The sequence below is a fragment of the Oncorhynchus nerka genome, linkage group LG27 (assembly GCF_034236695.1).
Source record: "Oncorhynchus nerka isolate Pitt River linkage group LG27, Oner_Uvic_2.0, whole genome shotgun sequence".
NCBI classification, from domain to species: Eukaryota; Metazoa; Chordata; class Actinopteri; order Salmoniformes; family Salmonidae; genus Oncorhynchus; species Oncorhynchus nerka.
In genome coordinates this window covers 31786268-31807195 of record NC_088422.1, presented here as the reverse complement: position 1 = coordinate 31807195, position 20928 = coordinate 31786268, and the positions used below count along the sequence as shown (strand labels likewise).

Below are 20928 nucleotides of genomic sequence, written 5' to 3'. Positions count from 1 at the left end.
GAAAACCCATCAACCCAAATACTGTTGGACAGCTCTCAACCTTACCTGGCCAAGGCCCAAATTGGAGAAAGTTCACCTTTAGAATCATGAATCAATTCTCAAGTCCCATAGTATCAATTGTAGAGGTTTTCAGGTCTTGAGTTTCCATGCCAACTCTGTTATGTTTTGAGCCACTGTAGAGGAGAGGTGCCTCCAACGAGAGTCCCCATCTCCTTCATGTAGAAACAGCTCTCCTAATAGGATTTTCCAAGGTGCCGGTGATTAGGACCTGACTTCAGTCTGACATAGCTCACTTTCTCTACACTGTCCATTCTCACATATCTCTTTGCTTTATGTTATGGAAGAGTTTAGGGAGACTTGTGACTCATTGTGATTGTTTTGAATGGCCTCTGCTGTGGTAACAGGGAAAGGAGCATAACACAAACTTTCCACTTTCAGAATGCCTGGACAATGGGTTTATGGAATCTCAGTCAACTCTGCTCAGGACAGTTTTGATTTATGGGAGAAAAGGTTGTTCGGCAGATGACTAATGACTTAGAGATTAAATGTTAAATCTTCCATGCAATGTTTTCTAGACAGTAATGCTATTTTCATCTGGAATGAGTTCACTCATCTTTCTGTGCTCTTCTGCCGGGAAGTCTATCAAGGTTCAGATCTCTGGGAGTGATTCTCAGCATGCATAACAAATTAACCAATAACTGTTGTGAAAGTGGAAAAGCTGTTTGTTGCTGGAAATACACTGTGCTAAAAATATTAGGAACACCTTCCTAATACCGAGTTGCACGCCCTTTTGCACTCAGAACAGCCTAAATTCATCAGGGCATGGACTCTACAAGGTGTTGAAAGCGTTCCACAGGGATGCTGGCCCATGTTGACTTCAACGTTTCTCCCAGTTGTGTCAAGTAGGCTGGATGTCCTTTGGGTGGGGGACCATTCTTGATACACATGGGAAACTGTTGAGCGTGAAAAACCCAGCAGCGTTGCAGTTCTTGACACACTCATACCTGTCACGCCTGCTCCCACTCCTCCCCCCTGGCGCTCGAGGGTGCCAGGCTCCCCAGCATTACGCACTCCTGCCACCATCAGTACGCACACCTGCCTTTCCCCATCACGCGCATCATCAGCGTATTATTGGACTCACCTGGACTTAATCACCTGTTTATTACCTCCCCTATATTTGTCAGTTCCCCATCTCTTTCCCCCGCTGCTGCATTGATTGTCGTTGTTTTGCCCGTGTGCTGACGCTGTTCCTGTCTTGTTTCATGTCTGTTCCTTATTAAATGTTGACTCCCCGTATCTGCTTCTCATCTCTGGCGTCGGTCCTTACAATACCGGTACACCTGGTACCTACTACCATACGCCGTTCAAAAGCACTTCAATCTTTTGTCTTGCCCATTCACATAATCCATGTCTTATTTGTTTCAAGACTTGAAAATCCTTATTTAACCTGTCTCCTTCCCTTCATCTACACTGATTGAAGTAGACTTAACAGGTGACATCAATTAGGGATCATAGCTTTCACCTGGATTCCCCTGGTTGAATGACATTCTAAGTTGCTTTCATTATTGCATCGCCTGAGCTTTTTGGTCAGTTCCTTATCGGTCTTCAATACTTCGAAGTGACCCAGCTCAGAGGCATAATGCAATTGTCTCTGGATTAAGAGGGAATTGACTATGAATCTCTTTGTCTCCTTTGAGGGTGTAAGAGAATATGCTGCCGTGATGTGATTGTTCTCGGTGTGTGAGTAAGCATGACATCAATTATTGGTCATGATCTAACCTTTTATGTGTGTTTTGTATATCTCAGGTGGATACTTTGGCATCTGCACAAAGATTTGGACATCCGAGACTATCCAGGACCATAACAGATGACATGAAGTCTCAGGTACAGGCATTTTGGCATGCTCCCTAACTCACAAATAATTTATAATGTAAGACACACAGGAAGAGAGCTAGATCCTTAGTAGATCTGAATTATATGAAATAACAGATTCAGGCAGACTCAAAGCATTGAAGGTTTGCTAGAGAAGTTAAAAATAAAAAGATTTGCTCTGTCAGAGCCAATAACTCTTATCTTTGAAGTCTGCCTTGGCAGAGTTGGCATGAAGAGCACACAGAGGGAGGCCTTTTAAATATGCTAAACAACAAGGAAAAACACTAACACGTAGAATGAAAATAACATCTATTTATGGACGGGCTAGAATTTCCATGAAAATGCCCCAGTCCTGGCTCCACAATGGCATCTCTCTGATTTAACTAGATACAGTTTCACCCTGTGTAAGAGGCACAGGAACTTCCCATGACCCCCAGAGTCCACACTAGAGAGCTCAAATGCCCCCCTTATGCATTCAAACACACAGGAGTTGGATGGGTGGTTTTGGGCAGCAAGAGGGGGCGGACCCGCTATGGAAAGGAAGAGAGCAGGGGAGGGCTTTGGGAGCATCGCTAACGGTGGTGCACTTTCACTGTGGTCAACATCAGCAACCCCTTTCCAACCCCCTCGGCCTGGGCCACGCCCCCTGGTTGGAGAATACGCAGCCCAGCTGAATGGATGGTTAATGGGTTTATAATGTGCCTCTCCTATTTCAGCCCCCTGATTTAGGTCCTGAATGGGCCTTTTCTCCAGCCTCTGCAAGGAAGATGATGAAGTGGATGGAACAGCACTTCCTTCTGCTACTCTGCTTTAGTTAAATTCGAGGCCTTTTCACCGAGAGAGAGAGAGAGACAGAAAGAAAGACAGACAAATGAACATAAACATAAACAGAGAGACAGAAGGGTGAAATGATCATCTCAACATGACATGACCCACTGACAACATGACATGGCTGTATTTAGATATAGTGTTCTACTGTCTCTCCTGTAGCATCGTGTGGAAGTCCGGGACCATCTGAATGGCTCTTGTATCGTCTTCTCTGATGATGGTCCCTCCTCCAGTCAGCAACATCACCTGTCCCCTCCAGACCTGACCCAGGAGGTGGTGGTCATCTCCCCGGAGCTTCCCACCCCCTCTCAGCCCCTTCCGTTCCACAAGACTGCCACCTGTGGAGCAAATTAAGGTAAGCAACACTCTCAAGGAGATACAACTGGTTATTGTAGCACTGCAATGATAACAGCCGTTTGTCTGAGGTTACTGGTTGGGTTAGGGTTAGAGACCACATGTCATATTCATCAGACAGCTGCTTCTTCCTGTGGAATTGTCTAGTATCACAGGTTCAATGTTATGCCACTGGAATGGAATGTACTGGATATTGATAGTGGTCCTGTCTTTGTGTTGGATAATGCAATATATGCTAATGTATCCTGCACTACACACTAAGTTGTTAATTTTCCATTTGACTGCGACAATACTCAGTCAAATGCTCTCCAACTAATGCTAATATTGGACTGACTGGGTTTCCATCCTAGGCCTCCGAGGTTAATGGGAGTGGCCCTCTTACTGACCCCCTTCATTTTGGATCATACTATGGCCCTGCTCAATCAAATGGTAAGATTATAATTTCAAGACAATTCTAATATAGAGCATCACAGTTTGAGTTTGATTTAAATAGGTATTATGTTTAACCTGTCCCCCGAAAACACAACATATATTTTGTTAGATCACCACCAAATCCAAAAAAACACACAGCCATTTTCCCTGCCAAAAATAGTCACAAAAGCAGAAATGGAGATACAATTAATCACTAACCTTTGATAATCTTCATCAGATGGCACTCATAGGACATCATGTTACACAATACATGCACTGCCAGAAACCTGCAAAATGACCTCCAGCAGGCCACAAATGTGCATGTGTCTGCTCAAACGGTCAGACACAGACTCCATGAGGGTGGTATGAGGGCCCGATGTCCACAGGTGGGGGTTGTGCTTACAGCCCAACACCGTGCAGGACGTTTGGCATTTGCCAGAGAACACCAAGATTGGCAAATTCGCCATTGGCGCCCTGTGCTCTTCAGAGATGAAAGCAGGTTCACACTGAGCACGTGACAGACATGACAGAGTCTGGAGACGCCGTGGAGAAAGTTCTGCTGCCTGCAACATCCTCCAGCATGACCCTTTTGGCGGTGGGTCAGTCATGGTGTGGGGTGGCATTTCTTTGGGGGGCCGCACAGCCCTCCATGTGCTTGCCAGAGGTAGCATGACTGCCATTAGGTACCGAGATGAGATCCTCAGACCCCTTGTGAGACCATATGCTGGTGCGGTTGGCCCTGGGTTCCTCCTAATGCAAGACAATGCTAGACCTCATGTGGCTGGAGTGTGTCAGCAGTTCCTGCAAGAGGAAGGCATTGATGCAATGGACTGGCCCGCCCGTTCCCCAGACCTGAATCCAATTGAGCACATCTGGGACATCATGTCTCACTCCATCCACCAACGCCACGTTGCACCACAGACTGTCCAGGAGTTGGCGGATGCTTTAGTCCAGGTCTGGGAGGAGATCCCTCATGAGACCATCCGCCACCTCATCAGGAGCATGCCCAGGCGTTGTAGGGAGGTCATACAGGCATGTGGAGGCCACACACACTACTGAGCCTCATTTTGACTTGTTTTAAGGACATTACATCAAAATTGGATCAGCCTGTAGTGTGGTTTTCCACTTTAATTTTGAGTGTGACTCCAAATCCAGACCTCCATGGGTTGATAAATTTGATTTCCATTGATCATTTTTGTGTGATTTTGTTTGCAGCACATTCAACTATGTAAAGAAAAAAGTATTTAATAAGAATATTTCATTCATTCAGATCTAGGATGTGTTATTTTAGTGTACCCTTTATTTTTTTGAGCAGTGTATATATCCAATAACATTCCAACCTGAGCATTCGTTTTTGTCTACAGAGTAATGGAACGTATGGTGATATCATGAGAAATGTGCCTGACCAGGAACTGGCATTCTGCCAGACCACTGACTCAAATAGCCCCCATCCGGCCCCACACACTAGAGGCTTCATTCCACGTTCTACTGACTGTTGACATCTAGTGGAAGGTGTAGGACGTGCAAACAGATCCATATCTTACTGGGATGTGAATAGGCAATGAGTTGAAAATCAACCAGCCCCAGAATTTCCACTTCCTGTTTGGAAGTTTGCCTGCCATATGAGTTCTGTTATACTCACAGACATAATTCAAACAGTTTTAGAAACGTTAGAGTGTTTTCTATCCAACAATAATATGCATATATTAGCATCTGGGACAGAATAGGAGGCAGTTCCCTATGGGCACGCAATTCATCCAAAGTGAAAATGCTGCCCCCTATCCCTAAATTTAAAGATGCAATATGTAACTTTTTGGGCAAACTGACCACAAAGAAATGGTTTGTTATAAATCTGTCATAAATCTGTCATTCTCATTGAAAGCAAGTCTAAGAAGTAGTAGATTGCTTCCATGTGCGCTTTTCTATGCTTCCAGTTATTAACTTTTGTTTTTGAGTCGTTTACTTTCGGTATTGTACACCAGCTTCAAAATGCTGAAAATACATGTCACGATCGATGGGGAAATAACTGACCAAGGCGCAGCATACGTAGAGTTCCACATGTTTATTCAGAATGAAACTCACAAAAAATATAAACAGCAAACTAAACGTGAAGCTAATGGCGTGCTCACAGGCAACAAACCAAAAAACAAGATCTCACACAAACCCAGTGGGAAAATGCTGCCTAAATATGATCCCCAATCAGAGTCAACGATATACAGCTGCCTCTGATTGGGAACCATACCAGGCCAACATAGAAATAGAAAAACTAGAGTACCCACCCTAGTCACACCCCGACCTAACCAAATTAGAGAATAAAAGGTCAGGGTGTGACAATACAATATTTTTGTTTATGGAAAATATACAGTACCAGTCAAAAGTTTGGACACACCTACTCATTCAAGGATTTTTATTTTTTTAAACTATTTTCTACATTGCAGAAAACTATGAAATAACACAAACGGAAACGTTTAGTAACCCAAAAGTGTTAAATAAATCTAAATATATTTTAGATTTAGATTCTTCAAAGTAGCCACCCTTTGCCTTAATGACATCTTTGCACACTCTTGGCATTCTCTCAACCAGCGTCATGAGGAATGCTTTTCCAACAGCCTTGAAGGAGTTCCCACATAAGCTTAGCAGTTGTTGACTGCTTTTTCTTAATTAACTCAGTGTTCCAACTCATCCCAAACCATCTCAATTGGTTTGAGGTCCGGTGTTTGGGGAGGCCAGGTCATCTGATGCAGCACCATCACCCTCCTTCTTGGTCAAATAGCCCTTACACAACCAGGAGGTGTGTTTTGGGTCATTGTCCTGTTGAAAAACAAATGATAGTCCCACTAAGCGCAAACCAGATGGGATGACATATCGCTACAGAATACTGTGGTAGCCATGCTGGTTAAGTGTGCCTAGAATTCTAAATAAATTACTGACAGTGTCACCAGCAAAGCACACCCACACCATTACACCTCCTCCTCCATGCTTCACGGTGGAACCACACATGCGGAGATCATCCGTTCACCTACTCTGCGTCTCACATAGACACGGCAGTTGGAAACCAAAAATCTCAAATCAGACCAAAAGACAAATGTCCACCGGTCTAATGTCCATTGGCCGTGTTTCTCTTCTTCTTATTGATGTCCTTTTAATAGTGGTATCTTTGCAGCAATTCGACCATGAAGGCCTGATTCACGCAGTCTCCTCTGAACAGTTGATGTTGAGATGTGTCTGTTACTTGAACTCTGAAGCATTTATTTGGGCTGCAATCTGAGGTGCAGTTAACTCTAATGACTGACCTTCATGTCTTAAAGTAATGATGGACTGCCATTTCTCTTTGCTTATTTGAGCTCTTCTTGCCATTATTATGGACTTGGTCTTTTACCAAATAGGACCTTGTCACAACACAACTGATTGGCTCAAACACATTAAGAAGGAAATAAATTCCACAAATTAATTTAATTTGGCACACCATTTAACAAGGCACACCTGTTAATTGAAATGCATTCCAGGTGACTACCTCATGAAGCTGGTTGTGAGAATGTCAAGAGTGTGCAAAGCTGTCATGAAGGCAAAGGGTGGCTACTTTGAAGAATATAAAATATATTTTGATTTGTTTAACACTTTTTTTTGGTTACTACATGATTCCATGTGTTATTTAATAGTTTTGATGTCTTCACTATTATTCTGCAATGTAGAAAATAGTAAAAATAAAAACCCTTGAATGAGTAGGTGTGTCCAAACTTCTGACTGGTACTTTATTTCACAGTGGTTTAGATGGTACAACACTAGACTTGCTTGTTTTGTCAGATAAACTGAAGCTAGGCAAACGAGTAGAATTTTAGCAACCAGGAAATGGCGGAGTGATTTCTGCATAGTGCATCTTAAAGTGATGAATTTTATGGGATCTTTGGTGAAAGTAGTACCCTCAAGGGAGACATGACTAATATTGTATGTGATGTAGTCTCTTCCCAGTGTTTAGGCCAAGTAGAGCATGGGTGGAATCTTGTGCTAAAATATTTCTTCATGTGTCAAAGCTTTATGTACCACTGAAGGACAGATCTTTTTTATAACCAGCTTCAATCAAGCCTTTACAATCATGTTATTATCACCCTAAAATAAATGATATGATGTAGGATATTAACCACACAATTAACAAAAGAGTTTCATAAATTAAATCAAACTCCATTTCACAGTGGCACTCTGTGGCCACCCAGTGGCAATGATGGTGAAGGCAGCTTGAATGTTCATACTGTTACTCAGCTGAAATGTAGAAGAAGAATGAGGACAGTTTAAACTGCCTTTGATAACAGACCTGTGCTGTCCTCTCTCTCTGTAACAGGGGGTCTGTCTAATGGAGTCCAGACCAGGGGCTCTTCCACTCTGCCGCGGAGGGCTGCTACGAGGGAGGAGCGCCTCATCAAATTCTCTGGGATCGGCCCAGTGGATGAGACGGGGATGCCCATCGCCTCCAGATCAGTAAGATACACATAGTGTACAGCAGCATTCGTCAGTGGAGCTCAAGAGTCACTATACACATATGGTCCTAGGGTGCAGAGTTTATCCTAAATTGGTCACTCACGCAGAAAAAAACTCCTTGGTCTGCTCCTAGTTGTCATTTATGTGGAGCCAAAATGTTCTAATTTATGTACTCTGAAACTTCTGAGTCTACAAACTTCTATGTCTACAAACATGTTTTTGTCATTTTCCCTTTTCTCACACCAGAGTGTGAACCAGCCCAAAGACTGGTACAGGAGCATGTTCAGACAGATCCACAAGAAGCCAGAAGGTATGACCCCTCCTCCCTCGCCCCTTCTCTCACATACACCAGCCCACACAGACAATTCCTTTCTGTCAATGTCAGCCTCCAGAAAGCTGATCCAGGGTGCAGATTATTCCAAGGAGAGGAGAGAACGCTCAAGCCATTTTGATATCTATACCCAGTCATTCCAACTTCTCTACATATCTAACTCCATCTTACATCTTTCATACCGGTCCTTATCTCCAGTTGTATATCAGTAGTCTATTCCTTTATACCGGTCCTTATCTCCAGTTGTATATCAGTAGTCTATTCCTTTATACCGGTCCTTATCTCCAGTTGTATATCAGTAGTCTATTCCTTTATACCGTTGTTGTATATCAGTAGTCTATTCCTTTATACCGGTCCTTATCGCCAGTTGTATATCAGTAGTCTATTCCTTTATACCGGTCCTTATCGCCAGTTGTATATCAGTAGTCTATTCCTTTATACCAGTCCTTATCGCCAGTTGTATATCAGTAGTCTATTCCTTTATACCGGTCCTTATCGCCAGTTGTATATCAGTAGTCTATTCCTTTATACCGGTCCTTATCGCCAGTTGTATATCAGTAGTCTATTCCTTTATACCGGTCCTTATCGCCAGTTGTATATCAGTAGTCTATTCCTTTATACCGGTCCATATCGCCAGTTGTATATCAGTAGTCTATTCATGGTTATGTGTATGCTTGGTGATACTCGGGGTGAGATGACCAGAATGTCCAGGATGGATCTTGGTTTAAAACTGATTCTCAGGTGTCACCACTCTCCAGGCAGCTGGCTTTTAAACCCCAACAGGTATCACAGCTACTGATCTTTCCTCAGAGGCCCTGTCCCACCACTGTGGGAGTGTAATATTGTGTATGATCAGGCACCAACCTGATTATTGTGCAGGTGATGGATTCTTTTGACAGACCACAAACTATTTGCACTACTCACATATCAAAGATAATGGCATTGGAATGCAACAACTGAATAGAATATAGCATCATAATAATGAGTTAAGTTTGAGATGATCACAAATCAACAGAGCAAATGGGTGGATGTTCCTCATCTACATGACCGTGTCACGTTGATAGAGGAATTCTAAATTCCTTTTATTCTTTAATTGCCAAAATCAATTAGCACTCATTTCTAATTCTTTAATAAATTATAAGTTCATTAATTATGCATGAAGTAGAATGAGACCAGTCTTAAAAGCCAAAGGTAACAGCGTTTATTACGAGAGAGTACTGACCCAAAATACAAAGAACATTACATTTTAAAGAAAGAAGACATAAAATGACGTCATCAGTTTCACACCCTCTCCCAGCCTTACAATGGCGTAGTATTCGGTCCTGGAGATAGTTTCACTCCCCTCATAAACTACATTCCAACCTGTCTAAAGGACATGTCATAAGGTGAACGCACCAATTTGTAAGTCGCTCTGGATAAGAGCGTCTGCTAAATGACTTAAATGTAATGTAAATGTAAATATACTTCTCTCCACTAATGGAATCCAACCAAAACATTCTTATCTGTTTGAAAAACTATCTTATCCCTCCTTCTTAAACTTTCCCAGGAGACACAGACACAATTCATTTCTGCTTACATTTTCAGTAACAGTTCAACTAAAAACCCATACTTTTCAAATCATAACATAATAGTATTAGCATAAATGGTTCTAATCATTAATGTATACATAATTGATCATCTAAACTATAATTTCCTCTAACACACGTATACTCCCTCTACGGTGCTCGAGTTCATCAGGCTGCTCATTATTACGCACACCTGTCACCATTGTTACGCATATCAGCGCATCAATAGACTCATCTGGACTCAATCACTTGCCTGATTACCTTCCCTATATATGTCACTCCCTTTGGTTCTTTTCCTAGGCGTTATTGTTTCATGTCTGAACGCTACTCATGTTTCTTGTTTTGTTCCTTGTGTTATTTATTATTAAAAGTCACTCCCTGAACTTGCTTCCCGACTCCCAGTGTACACGTGACAGAATAACGCCTCACCAAAGGGGAGCATCAGGGAGATTGTTTTGTGTTTTCTTGTGAGTGTAGATGACGTCATGTTTGAGGGCCACTACCGGGGATGCCTCAGCAGGTTCGTCAGGTTTACAAGACCTGGTTGTCCCGTCAAGCGTCCGTTGCCGAGTCTACCGAGGATGCCTCAGCTGGCTCATCAGGTTCACAAGATTTCGTTAGCTCGGCAGGCTCCAATGCCTCAGGCTCCCCCGCCTCGGGCCGGTTCGTCACGTCGGCTCCCCCGCCTCGGGCCGGTTCGTCACGTCGGGCTCCCCCGCCTCGGGCCGGTTCGTCACGTCGGGCTCCCCCGCCTCGGGCCGGTTCGTCACGTCGGGCTCCCCCGCCTCGGGCCGGTTCGTCACGTCGGGCTCCCCCGCCTCGGGCCGGTTCGTCACGTCGGGCTCCCCCGCCTCGGGCCTGCTCTTCAGCTTCCCTCGGCCGGTTCGTCAGCTTCCCTCGGCCGGTTCATCAGCTTCCCTCGGCCGGCTCGTCAGGTTCCCAGTTCCCATGCCTCGGCCGGCTCGTCAGCTTCCCCTGGCCGGTTCGTCAGCTTCCCCTGGCCGGTTCGTCAGCTTCCCCTGGCCGGTTCGTCAGCTTCCCCTGGCCGGCTCGTCAGGTTCCCGCGCCTCGGCCGGCTCGTCAGGTTCCCAGTTCCCATGCCTCGGCCGGCTCGTCAGGTTCCCGCGCCTCGGCCCTGCTCGTCAGCTTCCCGCGCCTCGGCCCTGCTCGTCAGCTTCCCGCGCCTCGGCCCTGCTCGTCAGCTTCCCGCGCCTTGGCCCTGCTCGTCAGCCTCCCGCGCCTCGGCCCTGCTCGTCAGCTTCCCCTGGCCGGCTCGTCAGGTTCCCGCGCCTCGGCCCTGCTTGTCAGCTTCCCGCGCCTCGGCCCTGCTCGTCAGCTTCCCGCGCCTCGGCCCTGCTCGTCAGCTTCCTGCGCCTCGGCCCTGCTCGTCAGCTTCCCCTGGCCGGTTCGTCAGCTTCCCCTGGCCGGCTCGTCAGGTTCCCGCGCCTCGGCAGAAGTGTCCGGCCTGCTCCTCGGGACCGTCCCTCTGGTCGGTGTCCTGCGGCTGGAGCTGCTCATAAGGGAGGAGGTACTATCATGTATACTCCCTCTCCGGCACTTGAGGTCGTCAGGCTGCTCATTATTACACACACCTGTCACCATCGTTACGCGCATCAGTGCATCATCAGACTCACCTGGACTCAATCACTGGCCTGATTACCTTCCCTATATATGTCTCTCCTTTTGGTTCTTTCCCTAGGCGTTATTTGGGGCTCCCGAGTGGTGCAGCAGTCTAAGGCACTGCATCTCAGTGCTAGAGGCATCACTGCAGACACCCTGGTTTGAATCTAGGCTGTTTCACAACCGGCTGTGATTGGGAGTCCCATAGGGCGCAGCATAATTGACCCAGCGTCACCCAGGTTTGGCCGGTGTAGGCAGTCATTGTAAATAAGAATTTGTTTCTAACTGGCTTGCCTAGTTAAATAAAGGTTAAATATATATATTTTTTTATTGTTTCTGTTCTGTGTTTCATATCTGTACGCTACTCATGTTTCTTGTTTGTTCCTCATGTTATTTATTATTAAAAGTCACTCCCTGAACTTGTTTCCCGACTCCCAGCGTACATGTTACAGACCTCCTCTCAATGGGGGGAGGGCTTACTATGATTACTGTTATCTAAATCCCTGTTTCTCTTTGCTGTCTTTGCCCATTTGATAGAAACTGACGAGGACTCTGAGCGATGGTCTGCTGAAAGTGAGTGCAGAGGAAATATCAGGTTTCATGTTCTGAACTGTAACAAATCTACTCTATTTAGATGACCAGTATTTCCTGACACTCATTTCTACTGATCTTAAGGGAGCCGGGCCCTCGCTGCTGACTCAGCCAGTGGGCAGGAGACTCTTACCCATATGGACAATTATGGAGCCCTCCCTGACTGGTGAGACTGAGAGACTGATGAAGGCGACTGTGCGAGTTCATGTTCAACCTCCTTATTTAAAACAACAGTAGAATTCCTGTTGAGAATGTTAAGATGTGTTTGTTTCTACTACTGTATAACCATGACTAAGTTCACAGCACATCAGACGCATGTGATCAGTCATTGTGAAACACGAGGTACATGCAACTTGGATGAATGGCTATATGTGTGAATTCTAACCCAGTCCAAATGCAAGGAGTTGGGGGAGAGACAAAAACAAGTGATAGACAAGTTTGGATCTGTTCCTACAGGCACTGACAATGAATCCATGATTTAAGTTGTTTGCGTGTATGTTGGGGATTGTGTTTCAGGAGTGAGCTGGGGGTTAAAGATACGCTTTCAGACCGATGGGGGCACCCTCCACAGCCCAGGAGCATATTTGACTTTGAGCCTGGACAGAGCACCACATCAGAGGTCCAGAGTCAGGTAAAGCCTCACCCTTGTGAATTTAACATGCAGCATTACTACACACTGGAATTTAGATGGCACCTGGACACAGTGTTTCTGTTGAACGGTAGCACTGTTGCACATATTTTTTTGAAGTTATATTCAAAATTGCTGATTGTAAAACAACTTGTTTTTCATTGAAGTTTTCAAAAGATTTGTGGTTTAGCCTCAGAACTATGTGCTGTATTCACTAGTGTGGGGGTGGGCTGCCCTCAAGAGCTACTTGTGACAGCGTTCACCTAATCTTTTTCCTATGAGGATTAGTTTGTGTCAATACCCTGGAATGCCTCTCAGCTGAGAGCACAATGAAAATAAGCCTCCAGGCGTTTTTATGTTAATTTTTAATGTATGTAATGTTGTCTCAAACTACGACTTTTAATGATCTAATGAATTCAATCAATCAAGCATCTCACGCCAGGTATTCAGGAACTTGTTAATGCGGTCACTGGTACAATGGCACACCCACACCAGGTGTATTTCCGGTTTCCTTCTTAATTGCGAGATTTTTTTGGAACAAGCAAAATAACATGAAGAAAGTGTTTGTTTACCATGAACTGCCGTGAACTACCGGGTGGTCAACAGTGTTAGTATTGCTGTTTGTGATGCATGTGTTCCCTGGGTAATTTATTATCTTACTAAAATAAATAAGGTAACTCTTTTAACTGCCCATACATGTTTGTGTGTGTGTGAGTGTGAGGCCCTGTGAGCACTGAATGTCTGTTAAAATACCTTGAATGATTTAGAGTGGACTGTGTTTGTCTGGGCTGAAGTTTTGAATGGCTCTTGTCACCACGTCCCAGATCTGGTGCAAATTGAGCCTGGCGTCTCATAATGGGAAGAAAATAAAGCTTTGTTTCCAATCTGCCACAGTAGAGTCCCCCACGGGGCCAGGCGTCTTGTGATACTGATTATGCCTGTTAACCTCTTGTGGTGTGTAATGCTTCACAGCGTGGAGGCTTATTGCATTTCCTCAGGAGGTCATAGCTTGGATTCCTCTAGATTAGGTCAAAGTCAACTCACTGATACAGGGTCAGATATTTTTTCTGGACCCGGGTTTTTTCTTTTCTTTTTCGGAGCTTAAAGGTCCCGAAGCTACTCTGGCAAAAGGTGCTTGTTTTTCTTTCATGCAGCCACAACTCAATAGTGCCGATCAAAAAAAGATGTACTTTGATTGAAACAAACCACAGGTATGCTACAGTTAACTTCTTATGGCTTACAACAACAGCCAGTGAAAGTGCAGGGTGCCAAATTAAAAACAACAGAAATCTCATAATTAAAATACCTCAAACATAGAAGTATTTTACACCATTTTAAAGAAACTTGTTGTTAATCCCACCACAGTGTCCAATTTCAAAAAGGCTTTACAGCGAAAGCACACTAAACGATTGTTAGGTCAGCACCTAGTCACAGAAAAATACAGCCATTTTTCCAGCCAAAGAGAGGAGTCACAAAAAGCACAAATAGAGAAATTAATCACTAACCTTTGATCTTCATCAGATGACACTCATAGGACTTCATGTTATACAATACATGTATGTTTTGTTCGATAAAGTGCATGTTTATATAAAAAAATCTCAGTTTACATTCGCGCGTTATGTTCAGTAATGTTTTGCTTCCAAAACATCCGGTGATTTTGCAGAGAGCCACATCAATTTACAGAAATAGTAATTATAAACTTTAATATAAGATACAAGTGTTATGCACAGAATTAGATATATTCTTCTCCTTAATGCAACCGCTGTGTCAGATTTCAAAAAAATTTACGGAAAAAGCACACCATGCAATAATCTGGGTACGGCACTCAGACAACAAGACAAATAGCGTTATAAATATTCACTTACCTTTGATGATCTTCATCAGAATGCACTCCCAGGAATCCCAGTTCCACAATAAATGCTTGATTTGTTCGATAAAGTCCATCATTTATGTCCAAACTCACAATGCGCTGGCAGGTCCAGGCGAAAGTTCAGAAAAGTAATATTACAGTTCGTAGAAACATGTCAAACGATGTATAGAATCAATCTTTAGGATGTTTTTTTATCATAAATCTTCAATAATGTTCCAACCGGAGAATTTCTTTGTCTTCAGAAATGCAATGGAACGCAAGCTAACTCTCACGTGAACGCGCGTGACCAGCTCATGCCACTCTGCCAGACCACTGACTCATTCTGCTCCCATTCCCCCCTCCTCACAGTAGAAGCATCAAACAAGGTTCTAAAGAATGTTGACATCTAGTGGAAGCCTTAGGAAGTGCAATTTGACCCCATAGACACTGTATATTCGATAGGCAAAGAGTTGAAAAACTACAAACCTCAAACTACAAATTTCCCACTTCCTGGTTGGATTTTTTCTCACGTTTTTGCCTGCCATATGAGTTCTGTTATACTCACATCATTCAAACAGTTTTAGAAATTTCAGAGTGTTTTCTATCCAAATATAATAATAATATGCATATATTAGCAACTGGGTCTGCATGGCAGGCAGTTTACTCTGGGCACCTTATTCATCCAAGCTACTCAATACTGCCCCCAGCCATAAGAAGTTAACACCATCTGCTCTAAAAATTATTCCACTGGACATAATTCGAAACACTGTACATAACTGAAACAATCGAAATGCATATTCCCATGTAACTGATTGAAATCAAATGGTTGGCATGCAGACGCTGCATGGATGTGCATGGACATTTTACCGGTAAAACGTGAAGAATTATCATTCTTGATTGACAGTGAAAAACGGGAAAGGATGGAGGCCACACGTGTCCATAAAGTAGAGATAAAGAAACACATGACCAGAACGTGATAAAAAGCTTTCCAGGGGATCCAGGGGGGCGGGACAGGGCGGGATGGGGGCGGAACAGGGCAGGATGGGAGCGGAACAGGGCGGGATGGGGGCGGGACAGGGCGGGATGGGGGCGGAACAGGGCGGTTATCTATGGTTCCGCAGCCACGGCCTATTTTTAATCCCCCTAATGGTTAAAGTTAAGAGTGGCGGCACAGTAGTGTAATCTGATCCTAGATCTGTGGTTAGGTACATCTTCTACCTCCAGCAACTTCTCTCCTTAGACCAGGTCTGCCTGTGTACAGAGAATCACACAATCAGAGAACACAGACCATATCAATTGCTGCACTCCTAAGTGTCATCATGGCCTATGATTCCGGTGATAACTACTGTCTGAGAGAATACTTTGGCTATAACTGGATCTCACTCTGCCAAGGTATTTCAAGGAACATGAAAAAGAGTTAGGAAGCTGAAGGTTTTTTAAAGAGTGTAGCTTGATGCAATTCTTTCTGGTGTCAGTAACTGGGACAAACAGTATGTCTTCTTAATGAGGGAATGAGTTCTGTTTCATCTGGCTATTAAATTGTTGCTGTGGATGAAGTGTAAACGAAGTGACCCAGTTGGATGAAATGCTAGGGCTATAAGTAACCTATAAGGATGCAACCTCTACAGTCGTTTACTGTTTGATGCGTCTACTATAACCAACTGACCAAATCTCTGTTCTCCCTGTCTGACTGTGTGTTCAAAGTCTTTATGTTTGTTTCCCAGCCTCAGGGTCAGCCGGTTCAGAAGCCCCAGCCGCCTCCACTACAGCCGTCCCAGCAGCCGCCCCAGCACAGACCCACAGAGGAACCCTGGTCCCCCATAGAGAAGCCGTCTAAGCCATCCGCCTTCGAGGTGAGTGCTCACAGTAATATGATAGCTGTCATAACCTTGACCTTGATGGCCAAGTGCAATGATTGTTTTAATGAGCTAGCAAAGAATAAGGAAAGAATCTTACCAGGATTATACAACTATGGAGCCAACAATGTTTTGGAGAATTACTGTATTCAGTGATACACTACATGACCAAACGTATGTGGACACCTGCTCGTCGAACTTATCATTCCAAAATCATGTGCATTAATATGAAGGTGGTCCCCCTTTGCTGCTATAACAGCTTCCATCCTTCTGCGAAGGCTTTCCACTAGATGTTGGAACATTGCTGCAGGGACTTACTTCCATTCAGCCACAAGAGCATTAGTGAGGTCGGGCACTGATGTTGGGCCATTAGGCCTGGCTCACAGTCGTCCTTCCAATTTGAGGTCAGGGCTCTGTGCAGGCCAGTCATGTTTTTCTACACTGATCTCGACAAACCATTTCTGTATGGACCTCACTTTGTGCAAGAAAAGGCCTTTCCCAAACTGTTGCCACAAAGTTGGAAGCACAGAATCATCTAAAATGTCATTGGTCATTTGCCTAGGTGGCAAAGGTCCACACCTCGCAACCCATACGACCCCAACTGTTCACACCCATCTTGTTGGCAGAGAGAAAATGTTGCAGTTGTAAAGCTAATTTCTTGCAATACTACACATTTTGCATTGGGTAGAGATGTTTTTGTTGTTGCTGTTTAAAAGCTAATTTCCTGCAATTCTATGCATTCTTCCATGTCTTATGCGTGTTTATATACTAGCGGTCGAAACACAGACTGACTAAAAAATATATACAGTAGCAGTCAAAAGTTTGGACACATCTACTCATTTTCATATTTTTTTTACTCTTTTCTACATTGTAGAATAATAGTGAAGACAACTATGAAATAACACGTATGGAATAATGTAGTAACCAAAAAAGTGTTATTTGAGATTCTTCAAAGTAGCCACACCTTGCTTTGATGACAACTTTGCATACTCTTGGAATTCTCACAACCAGCTTCATGAGGTAGTTACCTGGAATGCATTTCAATGAACAGGTGTGCCTTGTTAAATGGTGTGCCAAATTAAATTAATTTGTGGAATTTCTTTCCTTAATGTGTTTGAGCAAGTCAGTAGTGTTGTGACAAGGTAGGGGTGGTATACAGAAGATAGACCTATTTGGTAAAAGACCAAGTCCATAATATGGCAAGAACAGCTCAAATAAACAAAGAGAAACGACATTCCATCATTGCTTTAAGACATGAAGGTCAGTCAATGAGGAACATTTCAAGAATTTTGAATGTTTCTTCAAGTGCAGTCACAAAAACCATTAAGCGTTATGATGAAATTGGCTCTCACGATGACCTCCACAGGAAAGGAAGACCCAGAGTTACCTCTGCTGCAGAGTTAACTGCACCTCAGATTGCATCCCAAAAAAATGCTTCACGGAGTTCAAGTAACACACATCAACATCAACTGTTCAGAGGAGACTGTGTGAATCAAGTCTTCATGGTTGGATTGCTGCAAAGAAACTACTACTAAAGGACACCAATAAGAAGAGACTTGCTTGGTCCAAGAAACATGCAAAATGGACATTAGACCGGTGGAAATCTGTCATTTGGTCTGATGAGTCCAAATTGGAGATTTTGATTCCACCGCTGTGTCTTTTTAGACGCGGAGTAGGTGAATGGATTATATCTGTATGTGTAGATCCCAACATGAAGCATGGAGGAGATGTGGGGGTGCTTTGCTGGTGACACTGGGTGTGATTTATTTAGAATTCATGGCACACTTAACCAGCATGGCTACCACAGCATTCTGCAGCAATACGCCATCCCATCTGGTTTGCACTTAGTCCCACTATCATGTGTTTTCAACAGGACAATGACCCAACACACCTCCAGGCTGTGTAAGGGCTATTTGACCAAGGAGAGTGATGGTGCTGCATCTGATGACCTGGACTCCACAATCACCCAATTGAGATAGTTTGGGATGAGTTGGACCACAGAGTGAAGGAAAAGAAGCCAACAAGTGCTCACTATATGTGGGTACTCCTTTAAGACTGTTGGAAAATCATTCCAGGTGAAGCTTGTTGAGAGAATGCCAAGAGGGTGCAAAGCTGTCATCAAGGAATTAGTGGCTACTCTAAAGAAAACACTTTGTTGGTTACTACATGATTCCATGTGTTATTTCATCGTTTTGATGTCTTCACTATTATTCTACAATGTAGAAAATTAAGAAAAAAACGTTAATGAGTAGGTGTGTCCAAACTTTTGACTGGTACTGTATATTTTTGTATACTTTTTTTTGGGACCTGCGGTCTGTATTGACCCAGTTCCGAATCTGGTCCACAGCTGATTATGGAGGCTGTAGCATTAAGATTTACCTTCACTGGAACAAATGGGCCTAGCCCAAACCATGAAAAACAGCCACAGACCATTATTCCTCCTCCACCAAACTTTACAGTTGGCACTACGCATTCGAGCAGGTAGCGTTCTCCTGGCATCCGCCAAATTCAGATTTGTACTTCGGACTGCCAGATGAAGTGTGATTCATCACTCAACTGCTCCAGAGTCCAATGGTGACGTTGGACTCTGACGTTGCTTCCAGAGACAGTTTGGATCTCGGTAGTGAGTGTTGCAACCGAAGACAAATTATTATTATGAGCTACGTGCTTCAGCACTCAGAGGTCCCGTTCTGTGAGCTCAGGTGACACCTGTCAGCAACGGGTGTGGCTAAAATAGTCGAATCCACAAATTTAAAGGGGTGTCCACATACGTTTGTGTATATATAGTGTATCATTTGACTGATTTTAATTCCTTCCAACCACTGCGCTGCATTGGCCAGGAGTCTCTGCTCTCTGAGCTGAGCTGTTTTGAGGCTGAGCTGGACTCAGACATCCAGGGTCTGGAGAGAAGACTTTCCCAGAAGAAGCAGACACGACGAGGCCGGGGTGAGGTACTGAGGCCCTTCTTGTGACTCTGCTGAAGCAACACTCCTCCCTGCTACCCTGCCTGTAACCCCCTCTCTCACTCCTCTAGCAATGAGGTCTGGTTACTTGCATGCATAAGTCAATATCATAAATCCATGTTATCATAAGCAGGGCTTAGCCACTGACAGCATCATTACTTTTCTTTGTTGCAATACAGTAATAAGACTTCCCCAATGCTATACCAGAACCTTCACCTAGTTTCAATCGACTAGTCTATATCTGTTGTTGATGATAGTCCCTTCCAGCTGTGGAGCATCTCCCCTCCTGAGAACTGTTTGAGACAGACAACCCTGCATGCCAACCCTGACACTGCCCTGTGACCTTACTCACGCCCCCAGGACATGCCTGCCTGCCCTGCACTCAAATCACATGCCTCCAACCCCCCCATCTGCTTGTAAATCCAACAAGCATTTGTTTGATTTTTCCCTCTCGCTGTCAGTAGAAACAGAGGTTCAGTTGTAGCACTACTTGTATGCCTTGTATGCGTTTGAATTCAAGGATTTGATTTCACTCTTCAAATGTTGACGTTGATTCTCTTCACAACCTTCATTTACACCTCATCTAATCATCAGCTGTATGTGGTTGTTACTCCACAATCAAAGATAGCACAGATAAAAATACCATTATCAATTTTATCATTGTATTCAAAGGAGTGTAGGACCCAGGAGAGTTCTGTCTTCCTCTGGCTCCTTTGGGAGTGGTCACCACCTCTGCTCTGTCTAAGTATCTGAGATTTCCTTCAAGAGAGAACAACAGCCTTTAATGTGATTTCTGCTTCCAGGGTGCCAGAAATGCTGATCCAGGAACTGCTGCAGGGACAGGGACAACACAGGACAACAGGTGAGTTATGGGTCGGGTCTGCACAAAGTTGTTGCTCTGTGTGTTGGTGTGATTGTACATACAATGGTTTTTATCCCAAACAGTAAATGATGTCTCAAGTTGTACAGGGTAGGTCATTGGTTGAGCTGTATCACTTGTTGTTGTGAAATATGTGCAGGGATTGTTGTTGATACAGGAAACAGTTATTATACTGTTCATTGTTGTATACTGCTCCTATAGTTACTGATGTGTGTCCTCAAAACCATGTAATTCACACACCATTATTTCATTTGCTCTGACAAATCTGTTCATAACAGAGGAGATATTTACTCCGCAAATATTTTAGCCTCTCTCAAATCATTCTTATTCGTTTTTTTTTCATCCAGAAATATTTTGGGGGAGGCAAAGATCTGCCAGTTGGTCTCTGACAGAAACTGTGCTTTGTTTTCAGACCATGAAAGTATTTTACAACTTTATTGTCCCACAAAGGCAACACATTTCTGACACCTCATACCACTTGTCTATGAGTAACAAATCCACCTGTTGTTTCTATAAGATCCACATCAGTGGCATTGAAACTTTTACTTGGTCATTACAGTTGAATGACTGTTTTCAATGACTAAGCATCTACAAGACTGCTGACAACCATTTGGATTGCTGTTGTCTTGGTACTAAACGGTGAAACCCAATCGGCACACATTAGTTGAATCAACGTTGTTTCCACATTTCAATGAAATTACGCTGAA

General features: G+C 43.8%; 1 protein-coding gene across 1 annotated transcript in view; it reads left to right on the top strand.

Moving 5' to 3' along the window:
• LOC115111600 (vinexin-like) overlaps positions 1 to 20928 on the top strand; it is a 47402-nt gene that overhangs the window by 15527 nt on the left and 10947 nt on the right. The window contains 12 exon segments of the mRNA XM_029637812.2: positions 1807 to 1884; positions 2863 to 2999; positions 3001 to 3055; positions 3405 to 3483; positions 7802 to 7938; positions 8185 to 8248; positions 11992 to 12027; positions 12130 to 12211; positions 12562 to 12676; positions 16247 to 16375; positions 19219 to 19329; positions 20145 to 20203. Of these exon segments, the coding sequence (XP_029493672.2) occupies positions 1807 to 1884; positions 2863 to 2999; positions 3001 to 3055; positions 3405 to 3483; positions 7802 to 7938; positions 8185 to 8248; positions 11992 to 12027; positions 12130 to 12211; positions 12562 to 12676; positions 16247 to 16375; positions 19219 to 19329; positions 20145 to 20203 (1082 nt within the window).